The following is a 21,537-nucleotide window of genomic DNA, read 5'->3' as shown; positions in this document are numbered from 1 at the left end:
GGGACGTTGGCTGAAAGGTATGATTCTGTGAGTATGGCTATGTCAGGCTGTTGCTTGACTAGTCTGTGGGACAGCTCTCCCAATTTTGGCACAAGTCCCCAGATGTTAGTAAGGAGGACCTTGCAGGGTCGACTGGGCTTGGTGTTTTGCCGTTGTCGTGTCCGGTGCCTCGTGGTCCGATGCCGGGTGGTCCGTCCGGTTTTATTCTTATTATGACTTTTCGTAGCGATATTTTACAACTGAGTGGCTTGCTGGGCCATTTCAGAGGGCAATTAAGAATCAACCACATTGCTGTGGGTCTGGAGTCACATATAGGCCAGACCGGGTAAGGACGGCAGGCTTCCTTCCCTAAAGGACATTAGTGAACCAGATGGGTTTTTACGACAATCCGGTAGCTACATGGCCATCATCACTGATACTAGTATTTTAATTCCAGATTTTTATTTAATTAATTGAATTTAATTAATTAATTGAATTTAAATTCGCCAGCTGCCGTGGCGGGATTTGAACTCATGACTCTGGATTTTAGTCCAGGACTCTGGATTACTAGCCCAGTAACATAACCACTATGCTACCGTACCTCACCTAAGAACCGTTTAGGGATTATTAGATATCTAAAATGTAGCTTATGTGAATTGTCTTAGATTAACTGGTCCAAATTACATGAACAGTTATGCAAATCAACCCCTTATCAGGACTCCTGGTGAGAATGAGTTAACCTCTTCTTGCCAAATCAACAAAGACGTTAGACAACGAAATATCTTAATATCTTAACATTTATGATACAAATTAGCATTTTAATATTAAACATTGGAAGTATGCAAGATGCTTGCGTAAATGTTATTAACTGATTGCTTTTAGAAGCTTCGGTTTACAAATTCAGTTCAAATGTATTGCGTTAATTCAGCATTACTGTACTTATTACGAAATTGACATTTGGCACGTTGAAGGTTAGACTGCTTGTATAACTGATAAGTTAGCAGTTTAAAATAATAACTAGTCTACCAGATATGTTTAAAGTTTTTAGTTGGTTCGGCTTATTGATCATAAGCTTTTCACAATCATTCCTCGATTTTATACAACCTCATCTTTCAGAGTCGGTGTAGTAGAGCTGACTGTCTTGCCTTCCTCTAGAATGTTCAGGATATTGGAGCAATCATTCTCTGACATCATCATAGTGTTTCTTCTTCTGATATCTGTTCTCGGGTAACCTTGCTTAAGTTCTCAAACTTAACTTACATACCAGTAATGCAGATTTCCCTTTCTTTGGCTAGACTTCTTTAGCTTGAAATCTCATAGATAACACTTCAGCTTGAAGTCGTGCTTCACAAGCTATGCATTACTTTAATCTTCACCAGAATTATACAAGCCTCTCTGAACTCCTTTTAATTAATCAATATCTCTATATATTTCTCCATCTTTTAACCTCACAAGATAAAAACCCATTTTCCCATCAATTTATGTAGCTGACCAATTGGGTGATCCGTTTTATTGGAAGGATTTCTCTTTCCGGTGTCAATACCTTAGACACATGTAAAGGTGAGCAAATTTTAATTACCTAATTGAAATCAGATCTGATCATTAGCTGTAAAAACTCCTATCCTTTTCTTTGGTCATAAATAACAATTGAGGTAAGGGTGCCTTTTTCCTAAAAGACTCTGGTACACTTACCCTGGTCAAACAACAACATACCCCTCCATTCAACCTTGACAAGCCAGTGTGTAGCTAACTCTGAGAATAAATATAACCAGATGATAACTCTGAGATCCTGTGTTCTTAAAATACAGTCTTTGGTTCTTAACATTAACTCTTTCATAGAATCATAGAAAGTTATGGCACAGAAGGCCGCCATTCAGCCCATTGTGTCCGTGCTGGTCGAAAGAGTTATCCAGCTTATTCCCACTTTCCAGCACTTGGTCTGTAGCCCTGTAGGTTATGGCACTTCAATTGCAAAACCAGGTACTTTTTACATGAGTCGAGGGTTCTGCCTCTACCACCCTTTCAGGCAGTGAGTTCCAGACTCCCACCACCCTCTAGGTGAAAATATTTCTCCTCAGCTCCCCTTTAATCCTTCTACCAATCATTTCAAATCTATGCCCTCTGGTCACTGACCCATCTGCTGAGGGAAATAGGTCCTCCATATCCACTCTAACTAGTCCCGTCATAATTTTATATACTTCAATTAAATCTCCCCTCAGCCTTGTTTGTTCCAAAGAAAACAACCCCAGCCTATCCAATCTCTCCTCATAGCTAAAATTCTCCAGCCCTGGCAACATCCTCGTAAACCTCCCCTGTACCCTCTCTAGTGCAATCACATATTTGCTGTAATGTGGTGACCAGAACTATACGCAGTACTCAAGCTGTGGCCTAACCAATGTTTTATACAGTACTAGCATAACCTCCCTGCTCTTATGTTCTATGCCTCGGCTAATAAAGGAAAGTATCCCGTATACCTTTTTAATCACCTTATCTACCTGTCCTGCTACCTTCAGGGATCTGTGGACATGCACTCCAAGGTCCCTCACTTCTACACTTCTCAGTACCCTCTCTTTTATTGTGAATTCTCTTGCCTTGTTTGCCCTCCTCAAATGCATTACCTCACACTTCTGTAGATTAAATTCCATTTACCACTTTTCTGCCCACCTGACCAGTCCATTGATGTCTTCCTGCAGTCTACAGCTTTCCTCCTCACTATCTACCACATGGCCAATTTTTGTATTATCTGCAAACGTCTTGTTCAAGCCCCCCCACATTCAAGTCCAAATCATTAACATGTACCACAAAAAGCAAGGGATCTAGTACTGAACCTTGCGGGACCCCACTGGAAACAGCCTTCCAGTCGCAAAAATACCCATCAATTATTACCCTTTGCTTCCTGTCACTAAGACAATTTTGGATCCAACTAGCCCCTTTCCCTTGGATCCCATGGGCTTTTACTTTTTTGACCAGTCTGCCATGTGGGACCTTGTCAAAAGTCTTGCTAAAATCCACGTACACTACATCAAACGCACTACCGTCATCTACCCTCCTTGTTACCTCCTCAAAAAATTCAATCAAGTTAGTCAGACACGATCTTCCCTTAACAAATCTATGCTGACTGTCCTTGATTAACCCATACCTTTCTAAATGATGATTTATGCTGTCTCGGAATCGATTCCAATAATTTGCCCACCACCGAGGTTAGACTGACTAGTCTCGCTCCTTCTCCCTTTTTAATTGTAAACAATTTTACAACACCAAGTTATAGTCCAGCAATTTTATTTTAAATTCACAAGCTTTCGGAGGCTACCTCCTTCCTCAGGTGAACGATGTGGAAACATCGTTCACCTGAGGAAGGAGGTAGCCTCCGAAAGCTTGTGAATTTAAAATAAAATTGCTGGACTATAACTTGGTGTTGTAAAATTGTTTACAATTGTCAACCCCAGTCCATCACCGGCATCTCCACATCATGACTCCCTTTTTAAACAACGTTACCAGTCCTCCAATCCTCCGGCACCACACCTATAGCCAGGGAGGATTGGAAAATGATGGTCAGAGCCTCTGCTATTTCCTCCCTTGCTTCTTTTAACAGCCTGGGATACATTTCATCCAGGCTTTCTTTTTGCACAGAGGTCCCAGGATTGATGCAAACCTCACTTAAGGCAACTATAGACCCTGTTTCAAGCTCTAGCTGCTGCACTGTTGGGCCAGGACCTGCTGCCTCCGATGTTGATTTCCCCACTCACCTCCTACCTTACCTTGTTGCTCCACCATGAAGGCCTGCTGTCTCTTAACTGCTGGCCCCACCTGGCCCATTACCTTTCCCCCTCATCCATTTGCCTCCACCCCTCCCTCCACAGTTCTCCAGCAACAATACCCTGCATTCTCCAATTTCATTGACACAGACAGAAATAAGAGGAGATAAAGGGAGAGAGAAGCAGCAACATTTTTGCAGCAGACAGGAAAGCGAAACATTCCTTTGACTCACCATGAGCAGTGCTGCAATCTCTCTCCCTGCCCCCACGTTTAAAATACTTGGTTTATTTTGATTCTGCTGCTGACTCCGCCCTGCCCACTTCAGGCTCCTTTGCGATGTCCCCTGGCTTTGTTCAAAACTTTTTTTTAAAAAAGGACAGTTGAAGTTCCAGTTCCACTTCCCCTCCCCCTGGGCTACTGTCCCATTTCTGCCTGGCCTGCGCTGTCCCAAATTTATAAGACTGAAGCTGAAAGAGCAGAATGTTCAGAACTGGTTCAAGTGCGAGTCGCGATGGACAGTGGTTTGTTCTTTTTTAGTCCCATTCCTGGTGTGTTCTTTTTCAGTGCCATTCCCAGTGCTTGTACTTTTAAGTGCAGTTCTGCTCTTTCCTTTTAAGACCCACTCCTAGTGTTTGTTTCTTTTCGTTGTGCTCTCCCTCTGATTTTTATTAATTTCCTGCTCTTGGTGTTCTGTATTTTTCAGTCTTACTCCCAAGTGTGTTTTTTTTTAAATTATGACTTTAGTCTTGCAACTGATTATATGCTTCATTTTTTTAAAAGTCCGTGCACCCTGAAACATTCCAAGACTTCCCTCCTCAGTGTTTATGTAAATATATTTTAATCCCTACCTTTTCCCTCACCATTCTCCATTATATCTGCATCATCCTCCTCTTTCCTGCTCAAACCTCATCCTACTATCTCCCTGTGTTGAGCATTTACCACCACCAAATTCTCTGAAACCCCTAACTCTCCTTCTCATTTGTTAACACTTGCTGTCATTGAGCCTTTTATCACCCACTTACCACCGCAACCTCTTTCCCACTCACTAATGCTAAGTCTGTGCAGGTGCACTGTTTCCTGCTCCAATGTTTCTTACTTCACAACCTGCCCCCGCCCCCCCCCCCCCCCAATGATCATCGCATATCCAACTTCACATTTAGATTTGATTCAGTTGCAAACTGACAAATTATAACATTTTCTGAATACTTTGATTTATGTATAGTCCAAAACATATAAATTATGTTCATTTTAGGTGCATTATATAAAAAAACTATGAAAATATTGATGTATAAATTCATTTTCACAATGTATTTTAACTCATTTCCTGTATTCCTAAATCTTTACAATTATATAATGCACAATTTTTATTTTAATTTCCAATTACTTGCACACATTTTATTACAATATCTATATCACACCACAACAACATATTCTCCATTGAATCACATAATCCTCCCCTCCTTTATAAAATAACATATCTGACTTCCTGTGAGCAACACTACAGGAGATCTTTTTAATATTTTTTTATATATATATAATATGCTATGCATTTGCAGAATTTATCCACCTTTGTATGCTAATGCATTTTAACATGCCTGTATTCAGCCAAGCTTCTTGCACTGTTTGTGGCTTTCCATGCAAATGCAAATTGCCATTAGCAAGCAGCATATCCTTGAGTGAATTCAACCGAATGCAAACTTAACCACAAAATTTTTGTGTAGGGATTTATTGGTGAATTGTAGAGACTGCTAAACTTCTGGCAATGACTTTCAAATAAACTTTATTTTAAAAGGTGGTATAATCTAATTGTTTCTTCAGTTAAGAGATTGTGGTTTGTGTTCTCATTCTGCAATGGAATTGCCTGATGTAATGAAATAAAAGAAAAAACTTGCATTTATCACCTATTAACAGCAAAGTAAGCATTTTAATTTGAGAAAAAAAACTGACAGAGCTATTCAGTGAGGTGCAATTCGAAATAGTTGAATATAGTATGGAAAGTTTCGAATATGCTTTTTTTCCATTTAAATAGTTCCAACATGGAGATGGGCAATTTTTTATTCCTCTAATATGTACACATTGGGGGCAGTGTTTAGGTAGTCATTCCATTAATTTTCTTTACTTCTGTTCATCCCTAAAATCTCTGTGCAATTAGGACCCAGAAGCTGTGTCTCAGATAGATCTTGTACCAACCCTGGCTCTTCTACTTGGGGTTCCTATTCCATACAGTAATATTGGCATGGTGATGGTGGACATATTTACTTCTGAACCAAAGCTGGATGATAATCAGTATCTTGAACAGGCTAAAGCACTTCACATCAATGCTATACAGGTACAGTACTGCAAGATTTGCAGGGTGTCACTTTTTACTGCATTTATTATGTTTTCTTTTCTCTCGTGTTCTTGCCTCTGTCCGAAATTCTACCCAGCTTAATCCTAGACCATAGTGTCAATCTGTAATCAATTGTTAAGAGGCGAGAGTGACTTAGATGCCTCATTAAAATGTGTACAAAAGTCTTTTGCATAAATTGCACATCTCTCCGATCCAGATTATTGTTTTCTGCAGTGAATAGGCAATTTTTAGGTTAACAGTCTGCTGTTGGTTTGGAAATTTGACTAAATGAGAACTCCATTTCAAATTTCAGAAAAATATTCAACCATGGACGGTGGCATGTTATGATTTTGCATTGACCATGGTGAATCCTTGGTGTTGCATGGACACACAGAATAGAGTAGCCCAGGTGCTTCTGAATAGAGAGGAAGGAAGGTTGGAGAGGCAGTTATCACAACTGCTTTTGTCCACCTACTGGTGACTGCATAGATGACATTAGTTGGGATAAGGTCCCTAGCTTGTCACGTTTGCCAGTAAAGTACAAAATACAGGGAGACTTGGGAAGGGATAAATACATTTTATAAATGGCTGGTGTGGTAATGTGAGCCTTGATTAAAATTATGCCAACAGTGTGTGTGATGTGAAAAACACATCTATATTGGAAACTGATTGTCCCTGTAGCTATTGCATCAAACAAACTTTTCAGATAAAGGGGTGAAGTCTTCAATTTTTAGTGATCAAAATTATAGTACTGATGTTCTCATTCTGGAAAATCGAAGCTTCTGCATTAGCCAGTATCATGCTGCTGTATGTAAAATTATGTATAATTTTGTACAAATTTTTTTGTAAAAAAAGAGATTTGTGTGTGTATCGTATGCCAGCCCTTTTCACAGGGATCTCTGCTGTTATATAAGCTGCGAAGTGGGAAGATTAGAACTTCTATGGACTGCTGTTATAATTGTCTTCATCAGGATGAGGCAGGGCAATTTTCCCCTTCCCCAAGGTAAAGAAATCCTCCATAGAGAAGTGCAATCCTTCATAGTGAATTGTTTAATCTGGTAATCCAGCAGAGATCCTAAATAACAGTAATCTGTGGGTTTGAATCTATAACTTTTTTTTCCCCCCTCACTGATTTCCTTTCTTGGGCTATGGTTCCAGGGCTGTTCGCAACCTTCTGGTGCTTTACCCAAGGGCATCATGTGTGTGCCTGGATTCTATCCTCCTCTGATATCCAAAAGCATACTTTACAGCACTGGAAACTGGACACTGGATAGCATTCGGGAATGGAAATCATTACTCTTTTTTTTCTCTTTCCCAAACCTCAGAGGTGGTGAGACTAATTGCAGTGTTTAACTGCCAAACCTATAGCTAAATGATTGGAAGGCCCATTATTACTTGGCCATCCAAGTTAATAAAGAGCTGTAATAGTGTGGTAATGTTGGAATAATTTGCTAGGAATTAAATTTCTGTTTTTAAATCAAACAGTGACCTATAGTTTTGTGCCTTTTTTTAAGTGTTCCTTTTTTTGGCAGTGAAAGTTAAATCAAACTATTCATAGCATATAATTGCTGCTAAAGTACTGGAAAAATGCAGGAGTTTTTAATAAACTAACAGAATGCTACATCACATTTGGTACTGTGGTAGATTTTTTTTTTACACCATCTTGTTTTGTTTTATAGGTGAATCGATTTTTGGAATCCTACTCTTATGCTGCCAAGGATCTCTCCACGGAAAAGCTGAAATATTTGAAGGAATTGTTTTCCACTGCAATGGCTGAGTATAACGACCTGGTTACAAACAAGGAGCTTTCTGAAAAATTTGTTCCTGACCAAGATCATCGCATAAGGTTTCAAAAGCTCTTAATCACCCTGCAGCGTTACTTGAGAGAAACCAAGGAAATTTGTCAAGAATCATGGGCACGGTTCAACCCTGCATACATGCTGTGTGGTATTATACTTCTAGCAGCAACCTGTGTACATTGTTTTCTGGTATCTGAAACTGCATCCACATTTGAATCTTTGTACAAAAGACTTCTTTTATATCCAGTTATCTGGGGTCTGACTGCAGGATTAACAGTTAACATCTGGATGCTGATATCTGGCATTATGGTGGAGCCTCTGATAATATGTTGTTGGATAGCTATTGGGTCACATGTGGGCTTCCATTGGAACTTCTGGAGATCTAAACGCAATAACGATCACGTTGCAAATAAACTGACCCAAAGCTCCAATGCTGGTATTCAGCAGAAGTGGAGAAGTTGGTTGAAGTTCTTGGTACCTTTGGGAATTCCCCTATTACGGTGTGTAGCTATGTTTTCCAATAGCTTTATAGTAACTGAAGGGCAAGTAGTATCATTCCTTTTGAAATCTGTTGTGACTTTTACTGTTCTAAAACTAAAATGGGATGGAAAACTTACTAGTTATAGTTTAAATACACCATTTGTGCCAGAGATGCAAAAGAATCCTGGTTCCATTTCATATAAACGAGAATGTTTTTACTTAATTGGGTTCCTGGTGGCCTTCCTGCTGTGTGTTCTTTTCTCCAACAACTTTTATAACTGTCGTGAAGAACTTGCAAACTGTGAGCCCTCCTCTTTCCTGAAACCTTTGTCAAGCTTAAATAATAGTCAGGAAAGGAACTTCCATTATATTCTGTCAGTATCATCACTTGCAGTCTTGGTCTACCTCATACGAAAATGGTTCCTTCATTATGGGAACCTCAACAGCTCCCACTTGGTTGTGTTTTTTGTACGTTTGGGCTTCCCATTTATTGTGTTTTGCTTATGCTGCTATTGGGCTGTGAGCGCTGCTCCAGAAGAAACCTCCATTAAACTTCAAGATCTGACAAAGAAGATTGCAGTAATGGTCCCAGGCATTGTCTTTGGGCTGATAATAACAGGCTTCCTTATCGTCCTATGGAATCCAATCACTGTGTTTGTAAAAGACAGCAGGCAGTCTGATGAAACTCTTGTCCCTTCTTACAAAGGTCCTCCTGAAATGGAAGTTGATTCTCTACATGTAATCCCACTGATATACCGTAAAATGCAACAATCAATGAAAATATATTTTAATGCCAACCGCACTGAGACTCAGACAGTGGCTGCTTATGGATTGGGAACTGTGTATTCTGCTGCACTTCTCACCGTCCTTGCTCTTTTGACGTTGTTGCTTATCATGCTCCATAATGAGAGAATGTCACTGGCTTTCCTGCTGCTATTCTTGGAGGGATTTTCTTTCCTTGAGATACATGGTACAGCAAGGAACCTTTCATTACAGTCCGATAACACTGGTATGTAGTTGGTCCAACAGATGTGTCATTAAAGACATTTGTTGAGTAAGTGACAACACTTTATTCAGATTTTATATTGGAACAGAATGTCCTCAAAACTGTGAAAACCTGTATGTGGATTTTATATTTCTATTGCATTGTGTACATGTGCTCGAGCATCAAAAATTCCAATCATCCCAAAGAGATCCCACAGCCCTTAAGTGCACCATGGTGCAGGATGATCAAGATGCCTTACTTCAGGAAGGATGTCAAATCCATGGAGAGGTTGCAGAAGAGATTCATACAGAGGAAAATCAAAAGCAAAATACTGCAGATGCTGGAAATCTGAAATAAGAGAAAATGCTGGAAATACTCAGCAAGTCAGGCAGCATCTGTTTCAGCTCGATGACCCTTTGTGAGTTCTGACGAAGGGTCATCGACGACCTGAAACGTTAACTCTATATCCTTCTCCACAGATGCTGCCTGACTTGCTGAGTATTTCCAGCACTTTCTGTTTTAATTTCATAAAGAAGAAACCAGGCACAAGAGACTTATAGCTGTAGGGAGAGACTAGAGAAACTGGGGCTGTTCTCATTTAAACAGAAGGTTAAGAGCAGATCTGATCCGTGTTCAAAATTATGATAGATTTTGATAAGATAAAAAGGAGAAAATATTTTCACCGGTGAGTCAGTTGGTATCTAGAGAACATAAATTTATCACCACCAAAAGGTGGAGAGGTTAGGAGAATTTTTTATGGTTGTTTAGAACGTGGCATGCCCTAGCAGAAACAGTGGTTGAAGCAGAATCCATAATATAGTTTCTTGAAGGCAAGTGGATAAATATTTGAAATAGTTCCATACCATTTAAATTTTTTCTAAGTGGTCAGCTCTTTTAAAGAGCTGGTACAAACATGGGGTGAATGACTTCCTTCTATGCTGTAAAGTTTTGATTCTGAGAATTTTGTATTGTTTTTAAATCTGCCCAGTTTTCTCAATCCTTTCCTGGAGATACGGACTGGAATCCCATCACCCCTATCTCCCACTACTCCTATCTCCTGCAAAACCCTCCTTGAAACTCACCCTTTGAATAAGCTTTTGGTTACCCCTGCTAATACCTTTTTTTGACTAGATATCCATTTTTTTCTCTTTACACCTGTGTGAAGAACTGTGGGACATTTTTCTACATTGAAGACACTATATAAATGCAAGTTTTGTTGTTGACTCATGCTGGGATGCAGTTCTCCAAGGACTAGTCCCTCTCTTGTACTTCACACAAGTGGCCAGGCTTTCAACCATGGAGTACATACGAACATACGAATTAAAAGCAGGAGTAGGCCATTCGGCCCCTCGAGCCGGCTCTACCATTTGATAAGATCGTGGCTGATCGGATTGTGACCTCAACCCTACTTTCCCATCTACCTACTATAACCTTTGACTCCCTTGTTAATCAGGAATTTATCTAATTCAGCCTTAAAAATAGTAGCACATCTCAGTCACTAACAAATGATTGTAAAAACTGGACACTGGATACAACAAAGGCTGTGGGCCCTGACAACACCCCGGCTGTAATGCTGAAGACTTATGCTCCAGAACTAGCCGCGCTTCTAGCCAAACTGTTCCAGTACAGCTACAACACTGGCATCTACCCAACAATGTGGAAAATTGCCCAGGGATGTCCTGTCCACAAAAAGCAGGACAAATCCAATCCGGCCAATTACCGCCCCATCAGCCTACTCTCAATCATCAGCAAAGTGATGGAAGGTATCGTCGACAGTGCTGTCAAGCAGCACTTACCAATAACCTGCTCACCGATGCTCAGTTTGGGTTCTGCCAGGACCACTCGGCTCCAGACCTCATTACAGCCTTGGTCCAAACATGGACAAAAGAGCTGGATTCCAGAGGTGAGGTTGAGAGTGAGTGCCCTTGACATCAAGGCAGCATTTGACCGAGTGTGGCATCGAGGAGCCCTAGTAAAAATTCACAAGCTTTCGGAGGCTTCCTCCTTCGTCAGGTGAACGATGTGAAAATGACGAAGGAGGAAGCCTCCGAAAGCTTGTGAATTTAAAATAAAATTGCTGGACTATAACTTGGTGTTGTAAAATTGTTTACAATTGTCAACCCCAGTCCATCACCGCATCTCCACATCAGTAAAAATTAAAGTCAATGGGAATCGGGGGAAACTCTCCAGTGGCTAGAGTCATATCGAGCACAAAGGAAGATGGGAGTGGTTGTTGTAGGCCAATCATCTCAGCCCCAAGACATTGCTGCAGGAGTTCCTCAGGGCAGTGTCCAAGGCCCAACCACCTTCAGCTGCTTCATCAATGACCTTCCCTCCATCATCAGGTCAGAAATGGGGATGTTCACTGATTGCTCAGCGTTCAGTTCCATTCGCGACCCCTCAGATAATGAAGCAGTCCGTGCCCGCATGCAGCAAGACCTGGACAACATCCAGGCTTGGGCTCATAAGTGGCAAGTAACATTCGTGCCAGGCAATGACCATCTCCAACAAGAGAGAATCTAACCACCTCCCCTTGACATTCAATGGCATTACCATTGCTGAATCCCCCACCATCAACATCCTGGGGGTCACCATTGACCAGAAAGTTAACTGGAACAGCCACATAAATACTGTGGCTACAAGAGCAGGTCAGAGGCTGGGTATTCTGCAGCGAGTGACTTACCTCCTGATGCCCCAAAGCCTTTCCACCATCTACAAGGCACAAGCCAGGAGCGTGATGGAATGCTCTACATTGCCTGGATGAGTGTAGCTCCAACAACACTCAAGAAGCTCGCTACTATCCAGGACAAAGCAGCCTGCTTGATTGGCACCCCATCCACCACCCTAAACATTCACTCCCTCCACCACTGGCGCTTAGTGGCTGCAGTATGTAACAGCCACGGGATGCACTGTAGCAACTCGCCCAGGCTTCTTCGACAGCACCTCCGAAACCCATGACCTCTTCCACCTAGAAGGACAAGGGCAGCAGGCACATGGGAACAACACCACCTGCATGTTCCCCTCCAAGTCACACCATCCCGACTTGGAAATATATCGCCGTTCCTTCATTGTCACTGGGTCAAAATCCTGGAACTCCCTACCTAACAGCACTGTGGCAGAACCTTCACCACACAAACTGCAGCGGGTCAAGAAGGCGGCCCACCACCACCACCTTAAGAGCAATTAGGAATGGGCAATAAATGCTGGCCTTGCCAGCGATTCCCTCATCCCATGAACAAATTTTTTAAAAAAAACAGGTAACACAACAATGCTTGAGCACGAGGCGTTTAACAAGAAGAATCCCAGTCTTAACATCCTCACTTGAATGTTTTAGGAGAATGAGCTTGCCAATCTCTTAACATGTCATCTGGAGAACGATAGATTACATGTTGGAGATTGTTAGATGCCTCATGTTCAAGCACTAGTGTGCTACGGTTGACCAATGTTTACAATCATTTGTTAGTGGGCATTTGGAACAGATATAATCTACTGTTATTTGTATACTGTGTTTAAAATGTTATCCAAACCCAAGTCTTAAACTGTTCATAAAATTCTACTCATTCTAAATGTAGTTTAAATGGTATGAGACCAGTAACCTAGAGATCGTGACTCTAAATTCTCATTTTGTCCAACTGTGAAATTGAATTCAATCAATCTGGTAATTTGTGGGCTAGCATCAGGAAGGAAAATGACCATGAAAGCAGCCAGGTTGTTGTTTAAAAACCCAACTGGTACACTAATGGCCTTCATGGAACGAATCAGTCACCCTTTCTGACTCTTGCCTAGATATAACCCCAGTTCCACACTACATGGGTAACTGTTAATGTCCTCAGGGCAACTAGGAATGGGTAATAAATATTGTGCTGCCAGTGTCTCCCACATCCCAAGAACAGAATACCTACTAACTTTTGAAGTTCCTCTCTTTAATTGTAATTGTCTTGAATTGTTTCTGCAGTGGATCCTCCAAATAGTTGGGTGACTTGCCTTTTCTTAGACAAGTATATTGTTGAGCATTGGTATATTCATGCATAACTTGTTATTAAATATAGTGAAAATTCATGAGTTATATAGTTCAAACCTGCCTACATAACTTTTTAAATGTTGGTATTTAAACTGGTTTCAGCAGGTGGCTGAGAAATTGCTTTTCAAACTAATCATTAGTTACTACTGGGTTTTGATAGGTAACCCCACCAATGTTTGGTACTGATTAATATTATTTTTTTGAAGGCTATTTCTCTGTCCCTTGGTATGCAGTTACAGCCTGGGCCTTTTCAGCTACGCAGTTCTTTTATGCCACTGGACATCAGCCAACATTCCCAGCTATCCAATGGAATGCAGCTTTTGTTGGGTTTGTTGAAGGACATAGCACCAATATACTGCCAGCACTATTGGTGGGAATGAACACCTTTGCTTCTCATATTCTGTTTGCAGGTAATTACTTTATTGCTTTCAAAACATTGACAGTGTTCAACAGTCTATTTTTAAATGAATATTTGCAAAGAATACTGTGGCATGAAATATGAGAGCTGCTATCGAAGTCACCAGCTAATTGGCTGGTTATGGGTGCCTTCAAAAATCTATCTCATAATTTCCTGAAGTATTTCAAACAAATCTGCTGGAGCAAGTTCACAAATAGTCTCCATGAGACTAAAATAATAACTAAATGCCTTGTTTAAGAAAAATTGCTGATTTTTCAAGAAGTGATTGAACATGTTGTAAATTTGAAGCTAATTGTAGTACTTTGTGAACTTGAGTTTTTTTTAAATGTTGCTCTTCTGCTATTTCTGAAGATGTTGACTCTTTGCTGGGGATACGATTTCATCAGCTCTAGTTATCCATAGTACCTTTATGCAGAGAGCTAGTGCAGCATGGAATGCTTTAGCACGAGGAATAGTTGAGGCAGAGACCATTAAGGGAAAAGTGGATAAACATTTGAAGCAGGGGAAGAGGTCAGGGCAATTGGAAGAGATCAGGGCATGGGATTAGTTCTGGATTGTTCTTGCAAAGAGCCAGCACAGACACAATGGACTGAATGGTCTCCTTTTGTGCTGTAAACTTCTATGTTTCTAACAGTCATTCTTGTTTGAGGCTAGACAGTGTTAATGGGCTATTCCACCATTGGGTGCATTACAATTGAACCTGACCCTGTCCTTCCCATCAGCACCTCAAGCAGTTTTTTCTAAATTTAGGTAAGGCCGATTTCAACGGAATGAGACAGAGACTGTCTACAGTAAACTGGGCAAATCTATTTATAGGGTAAAACGACAGAAGATCAGTGGGAGGTGTTCAAAAAATTTTTTTACGTGGTACAGAACCAGTTTATACCGCTAAGGGACAAGAGCTCCACTTGCCAAAAAAAACCAACCATGGACGACAAGAGGTAAGGGACAAAAAAACTGAAAGAAAAAGCATACAAAAATGCAAAAAAATAGCACAGACCCTGGCGACTGGGAGAGACAGAAAGAACAGCAAAAGCTGACAAAACATAGTAAGAGCTACAAAAGGGGAGCATGAAAAGAAACTTGCAAAATCAACACAAAAAAAATTTACAATTATATTAGGAAAAAGAGGGTGTTCAAGAGCAATGTGGGCCCCTTAAAAACTGATAATGGTGATATTGTAAATGAAAATAAGGAAATGGCAGACATGCCTCAGTATTTACAGTAGAGGAAGAGGGTAGCATGCTGGACACCCAAGGAAACTAATTTTGCATTAGGAACTGGGGACTCACCATAATTGACGTGAGCAAATGAAGAAAATAATGGCACTAAAGAGTGACAAATCCCCAGGACCAGATGGTTTCCATCCCAGGGTTTTAAAGGAAGTATGTGAGAACATTGCAGATGCCCTAACTATAATCTTCCAATGTTCTCTCAATTCAGGAACCTTCCCTTTAGATTGGAAAATTGCACGTCACTCCGCTATTTAAGGAAGGTGAGAAGGAGACCAGTTAGCCTAACGTCTGTAGTCGGGAAAGTACTAGAGTCTATAATTAAGGATAGAGCGACTGAACACCTTGAAAATTTTCAGCTGATCAGAGAGAGAGCCAGCATGAATTTGTAAAGGGTAGGTTAAGCCTGACGAACCTGATTGAATTTTTTGAAGAGGTGACTAAAGTAGTGGTCGGGGGAATGTCTATGGATGTTGCTTATATGGACTTCCAGAAGGCATTCGATGAAGTCCCTCATAAGAGACTTAGCTAAAGTTGAAGCTTATGGAATTGAGGGCATGTTATTGACCTGGTTAGGAAATTGTCTCCTGCTGTTCAAATGGAGTAGAGATAATGGGCAGGTACTCAAATTGGCAGGATGTGACTACAGGGATCTGTGTTGGGGCCTCAACTGTTCACTGTATTTATTAATGACTTTGATGACGGGATGGAGCGCCACATATCCAAGTTTGCCGATGACACAAAGATAGGCAGCATTGTAAGCAGTGTAGATGGAAGCATAAAATTTCAGAGATATTGATAGATCAAGTGAATGGGCAAAACTGTGGCAAATGGATTTTATTATAGGCAAGTGTGAGGTCATCCACTTTGGACCTAAAAAGGATACATCAGTGTACTTTCTAAATGGTAAAAAGCTCGAAACAGTGGAGATCCAAAGAGACTTAGGGGTCCATGTACATAGATCATTAAAATGTCATGGACAGGTACAGAAAATAATCAGAAAGGCTAATGGAATGCTGGCCTTTATATATGGAGGACTAGAATACAAGGGGTAGAAGTTAAGCTACAGCTATACAAAGCTCTGGTTAGACCACACCTGGAATACTGTGTTCAGTTCTGGACACTGCACCTTATGAAGGATATATTGACCTTGGAGGGAGTGCAGTATAGATTAATTAGAATGATACCTAGACTCCAATGGTTAAATTACGAGAATAGATTACACAAACTAGGGTTGTATTTTCTGGAATTTCGAAGATTAAGGGGTGATTTGATTTAAGTTTTCAAGGTATTAAGGGGAACTGATAGGGTAGATAGAGAGAAACTATTTCCGCTGGTTGGGGAGTCGAGGACTAGGGGACGTAGCCTAAAATTTAGAGCCAGAACTTGCAGAAGTGAAATTAGGAAACACTTCTATATGCAAAGGGTGGTAGAAGTTTGGAACTCTCTTCCGCAAATGGCAGTTGATGCTAGCTCAATTGTTAATTTTAAATCTGAGATTGATAGATTTTTGTTAACCACAGGTATTAAGGGATATGGGGCTAAGGCGGATATATAGGGCATCATTTTAGCACCCGCTATTGGGTGTGTTCCTGGCGGGGGGGGCTCTGAAAATCGGAGAATCCCGGAGCGGGACCGGAGCCCGGCTCCAACCCGCCCACTTCCGGGTTCCCCACTGACGCGCCGGGGTGCGCGCGCATCCCCCGCTGGTGGGAATCCCGCAGGCAATTAAAGCCAGCGGGGTTCCACTTGAAGGTATTTATTTTGCTTGTTCAGGTCATTAACTGACCTGATTAAGGGATTATGTGAGGTGGGGTGGGATTTTATAGCAAACTGGGACTGTTTCCCATACTGGGGGAAACACTCCCAGTTCAAATGGACCTGTTGCAGCTGTCAGCCTGTGGCAGCTGCAAAGGTCCATTTGACAGGTGGGGAGAGACCCTCACTCATTGCAGGAGACCACTCTGTCACTTGGGACAAAGTTTGGCCTCCAGCACCCTCCTCCTGACAATCAAAGTCACCAACCTGCACACTTACCCCGGGGTCCAGAGACATGTACCTACCTTGCGGACCCCCTCAGATGTACATCTTCCAGATGGGGGCCGCCGTAGCTGCAGTCATGACCTCCTCGGAGGGCGAACAGCATCACCAGCCTCGCCATCCACGCCGTCCACCTCTGACACATGGAGCTCCACAACAGAGTGCTGTGACACATCCACCTGTACAGCAGGAGGAAGGGCTACCGCAGAGAGAGATACGTCGCAGAGGGCACTACCCTCGCCACAGGGTCCACAGACCGAGGCTCAGCTTCCTGGACCTCTTGGAGCAGCAGTGCACACGGAGGCTCAGAGTCACTCGACATGTAGTTGTGGACATCTGCAGCCTCCTTCATGCCAAGCTGCTCCTGGCTGGCCCGAGCACCATCTTCTTACCTGTCGCTGTCAAAGTCACCACTGCCCTCAACAACTTCTCCTCCGCATTCTTCCAGGGTGCCACCGGGGACATCGCCAACGTCTCTCAGCCGTCTGCACAAAAGATGCCTGCAAATGCACCTACACCCACTCTGCAGTGACACAATGGGTGGCATCAGTTGTGGGTCTTCATAGCGATCCTCAGGAAAGGGCATTATTGCACAAACCAGACAAGATTCGCAAAGACATGGCAGTAGTGGTGCCAATATAATATGTAATGTGAGTTAGTCAGAAATTCAATATAAGTAACAACCATGACAAACCCTCAAACACCCTTGTGCATCCCCTTCGTGCTCACGACATGTTTGCCTTACGCTGCCTACTGCACATATGTGATGCATGCCCTGTGGCTGCAGCACAGGTAGTGGCAGGTTGAGTGAGGCTGAGCGTGAAAGAGATGCACGAGAGGGTGAGTATGAGATAGAGCCATGAGATTATATGAGGATTGGGTTGAGTGGTAGTGGCGGGATGAGTACTGGCGAGGTGAGTAAGTGCAGGTAAGATGAGGATGAGGTTTGAGTGGGTATGAGGGGTGATGTGACAGAGTAGTGTTGGCAATGCAGAAGGAGGTGTGGGGTGGGGGCGGTGATGTGGCAGATGGAATGTACGGGAATGAGTAAGTGTACTCACTTTGGCTGACCTACTGAGGTCATTGGAGCGCCTCCTGCATTGTATGCAGGTGGACGATATGTTGGTGGTGCAGGTGACCTCCTCTGCCACCTCGAGCCAGGCCTTGGTGGCAGAGGCAGGCCGCTTCCTCCCGCCCGCCGGGGGGAAGATCTCTGTCCTCCCCCTCCTCCTCACCCCATGTATTGATACCTGGAGTGAGGCATCATTAAACTGGGAGCAGCCTTCCCCCTGGGCTGCTCCATGCTGTAATTTTTTCTATTTGTTGCAGCATCTGTCAGTGGAGGACTGCCCCTTTAAATAGAGCTCCTCCAGCTGACAGATCTTACTGCGCATGCACAGCCCGCCCGATGCGCAGATCAGCAGTGGGGAACCCGGAAGACCAGGTAAGTGGATCCAATTGGGCTGTGATCGCGCGGGTGGCTGACTAATTTCACCGGGCGCGTTACCCACGCGCCCAATAGCCCCCCCGCCGCGAACCCGCAGCCCTGGTAGCATCGAGCCCATAGAGTTAGGTCACAGATGAGTCATGATCTCATTGAATGGTGGAACGGGCTCGAGGGGCTAAATGGCCTACTCCTGTTCCTATGTTCTGGATAGTGATCAGGAGTAAGAACTCTCCCCATCGCCCCCCCCGCCACCTTTTTGCCTAACTGAGATCAGCTAACTTAATACACATCAGGAATCGAATTTGGGATCTTCCTTGTATGTCCATCTCATCTACTTACTGCTTGAACCTGTGTTGTTGATCATAGTTAGCTTTTTGGAAACTGCCTTGGTACATAGATGAAAGGCTCTGTGCTTCTACTTCTCCAAGGTGCGCTTATTTGCTGCAGAGATGTAATCCACCATAAATGATTGGATAAGAATTGATACTATTCTTCAGACTTGTAGCTTGTACATTGACCTGTCAGATTGCTCTGAAACTTGAATGTGTGATCTCAAATATAGTAATGCTGGCTGCTAGTTAAACTAAGTTGTATTCATTTTTAACTGGTTCACCACTAATGGAACAGCTGGACTTAAACTGGCGCAACTTAATCACTTTTGGCCAAGCCGTCTACCAAACAGTGGCAGGAGTCATACAATCTTTACAGCACAGAAGGAAGCCATTCGGCCCATCGAACCTGTTCTAGCTCTTTTTGTAAGAGCAATCCAGTTAGTCCCATTCCCCCACTCTTTTCCCTGTAGCCCTGCAAATTTTTCCCCTTCAAATATTTATCCAATTCTTTTTTGGAAGTCACGATTGAATCTGCATCCACCACCCTTTTCACGCACTGCATTCCAGATCATAACTATATGCTGCATAAAAAAGTTTTTCCTCATGTCACCTTTGGTTCTTTTGCCAATCACCTTAAATCTGGGTCCTCTGGTTTTCGACCCTTTCACCAATGGGAACAGTTTCTCTTTATTTACTTTATCTAAACCTGTCATGATTTTGAACACTTCTATCAAATCTCCTCTCAACCTTCCCTGCTCTAAGGAGAACAACCCCAGCTTCTCCAATCTATCCACGTAACTGAAGTCCCTCATCCCTGGAACCATTCTAGTAAATCTTTTCTGTACCCTCGCTAAGGCCTTCACGCCTTTTCTAAAGTGCGGTGCCCAGAATTGGACACAGTACTCCAGTTGTGGCCGAAGCAGTGTTTTATAAAGGTTCAACATAACTTCCTTGCTTTTGTACTCTATGCCTCTACTTATAAAGCCCAAGGTCCCGTTTGCTTTTTTAAACACTTTCTCAACTTGTCCTGCCACCTTCAAAGATTTGTGCACATATACCCCAGGTCTCTCTGTTCCTGCACCCCCTTTAGAATTGTACCATTTAGTTTATATTGCCTCTCCTCGTTCATCCTGCCTAAATGTATCATTTTGCATTTCTCTGCATTAAATTTCATCTGCCGTGGTCCGCCATTCCACCAGCCTGTCAGTGTCCTCTTGAAGTCTATTACTATCCTCCTCACTGTTTACATTTCCAAGTTTTGTGTCATCTGCAAATTTTGAAATTGTGCCCTGTACACCCAAGTCATCAATATATATTAAAAAAAGCAGCAGTCCTAGTACCAAGCCCTGGGGGACACCACTTTCTGCCTTCCTCCAGTCTGAAAAACAACCGTTCACACTCTGTTTCCTGTCACTTAGCCAATTTCATATCCATGCTGCCACTGCCCCTTTTATTCCATTGGCTTCAATTTTGCTGACAAGCCTATTGTGCAGTACTTTATCAAATGCCTTTTGAAAGTCAATACACAACATCAACTGCAGGGCCCTCATCAACTGCAGGGCCCTCATCAACCCTTTCTGTTACCTCATCAAAAAACTCAATCAACTTTTGCTGTTAACAAATCCCTGCTGGCTTTCCTTTATTAATCCACACCCATCCAAGTGACTCTTAATTTTGTCCCGGATTATTGTTTCTAAAAGCTTCCCCACCACAAAAGTTAAACTGACTGGCTTGTAGTTGCCAGGTTTATCCTTACACCCTTTTTTTGAACAAGGATGTAACATTTGCAATTCTCCAGTCCTTTGGCACTACCCTTACATCTTAGGAGGATTGGAAGATTATGGCCAGCACCTCTGCAATTTCCACCCTTCCCTCAGCAACCTAGAGTCATCCCATCCAGACTGGGTGACTTATCTACTTTCAGCATAGCCAGCCTTTCTAGTACCTCCTCTTACCAATTTTCACTCCATCCAGTATCTCAACTACCTCCCCCTTTTACTGTGACTTTGGCAGGATCTTCTTCCTTGGTAAAGACAGATGCAAAGTACTCATTTAGTACCTCAGCCATGCCCTCTGCCTCCATGCATAGGTCTCCTTTTTGGTCCCTAGTTGGCCCCACCCCACCTTTTACTATCCATTTACTGTTTACATGGTTGTAGAAGACTTTTGGATTCCCTTTTATGTTAGCCACCAGTCTATTCTCATACTCTCTCTTTGCCCCTCTTCTTTCCTTTCTCACTTCTCTGTACTTTCTATATTCATCCTGGTTCTCACTTGTATTATCAACCTGACATCTATCATACGCTCCCTTTTTCTGCTTCATCTTACTCTCTATCTCTTTCATCCTCCAGGGAGCTCTGGCTTTGGTTGCCCTACCTTTCCCCCTCATGGGAATGTACCTGGACTGTACTTGAACCATCTCCTCTTTAAAGGCCATCCATTGTTCGATAACAGTTTTGCCTGCCAATTTTTGATTTCAATTTACCCGGGCCAGATCCGCTCTAAACCCACTGAAATGGTTTTACTTATACATCACTCTTCTGGTATGTTGTGTTCTGGGGTTAGAATGAATGGAGGATTTGGTCATGAGTTACAAGGCAGTGATTCAGTCAAGTAGATAGGGTGATGTCATAAACTGCAAAAGTATTTAAGCTGTTTACAAACATGAACAGAACTGAGATTAAATTAGTGCGTTAAACTCCCAACAATTTTTATCTTT

At 42.4% G+C, this 21,537-nt stretch overlaps 1 protein-coding gene across 4 annotated transcripts in view; it reads left to right on the top strand.

Annotated features, from left to right (window-relative positions):
• pigo (phosphatidylinositol glycan anchor biosynthesis, class O) overlaps window positions 1-21,537 on the top strand; it is a 52,985-nt gene that overhangs the window by 23,090 nt on the left and 8,358 nt on the right. For 2 of the 4 annotated variants that reach the window (XM_067985387.1, XM_067985401.1), the window contains exons 5-7: window positions 5,888-6,064; window positions 7,744-9,352; window positions 13,556-13,759. In XM_067985387.1, coding sequence (XP_067841488.1) covers window positions 5,888-6,064; window positions 7,744-9,352; window positions 13,556-13,759 — 1,990 coding nt within the window. Of the gene's footprint in view, window positions 1-5,887; window positions 6,065-7,743; window positions 9,398-13,555; window positions 13,760-21,537 lie in introns of those variants that run through there. The other 2 variants (XM_067985394.1, XM_067985407.1) reach the window with 2 other exon arrangements.

The sequence above is a fragment of the Heptranchias perlo genome, chromosome 1 (genome assembly GCF_035084215.1).
Source record: "Heptranchias perlo isolate sHepPer1 chromosome 1, sHepPer1.hap1, whole genome shotgun sequence".
NCBI classification, from domain to species: domain Eukaryota; kingdom Metazoa; phylum Chordata; class Chondrichthyes; order Hexanchiformes; family Hexanchidae; genus Heptranchias; species Heptranchias perlo.
This window is presented reverse-complemented; position numbering and strand designations above follow the sequence as displayed.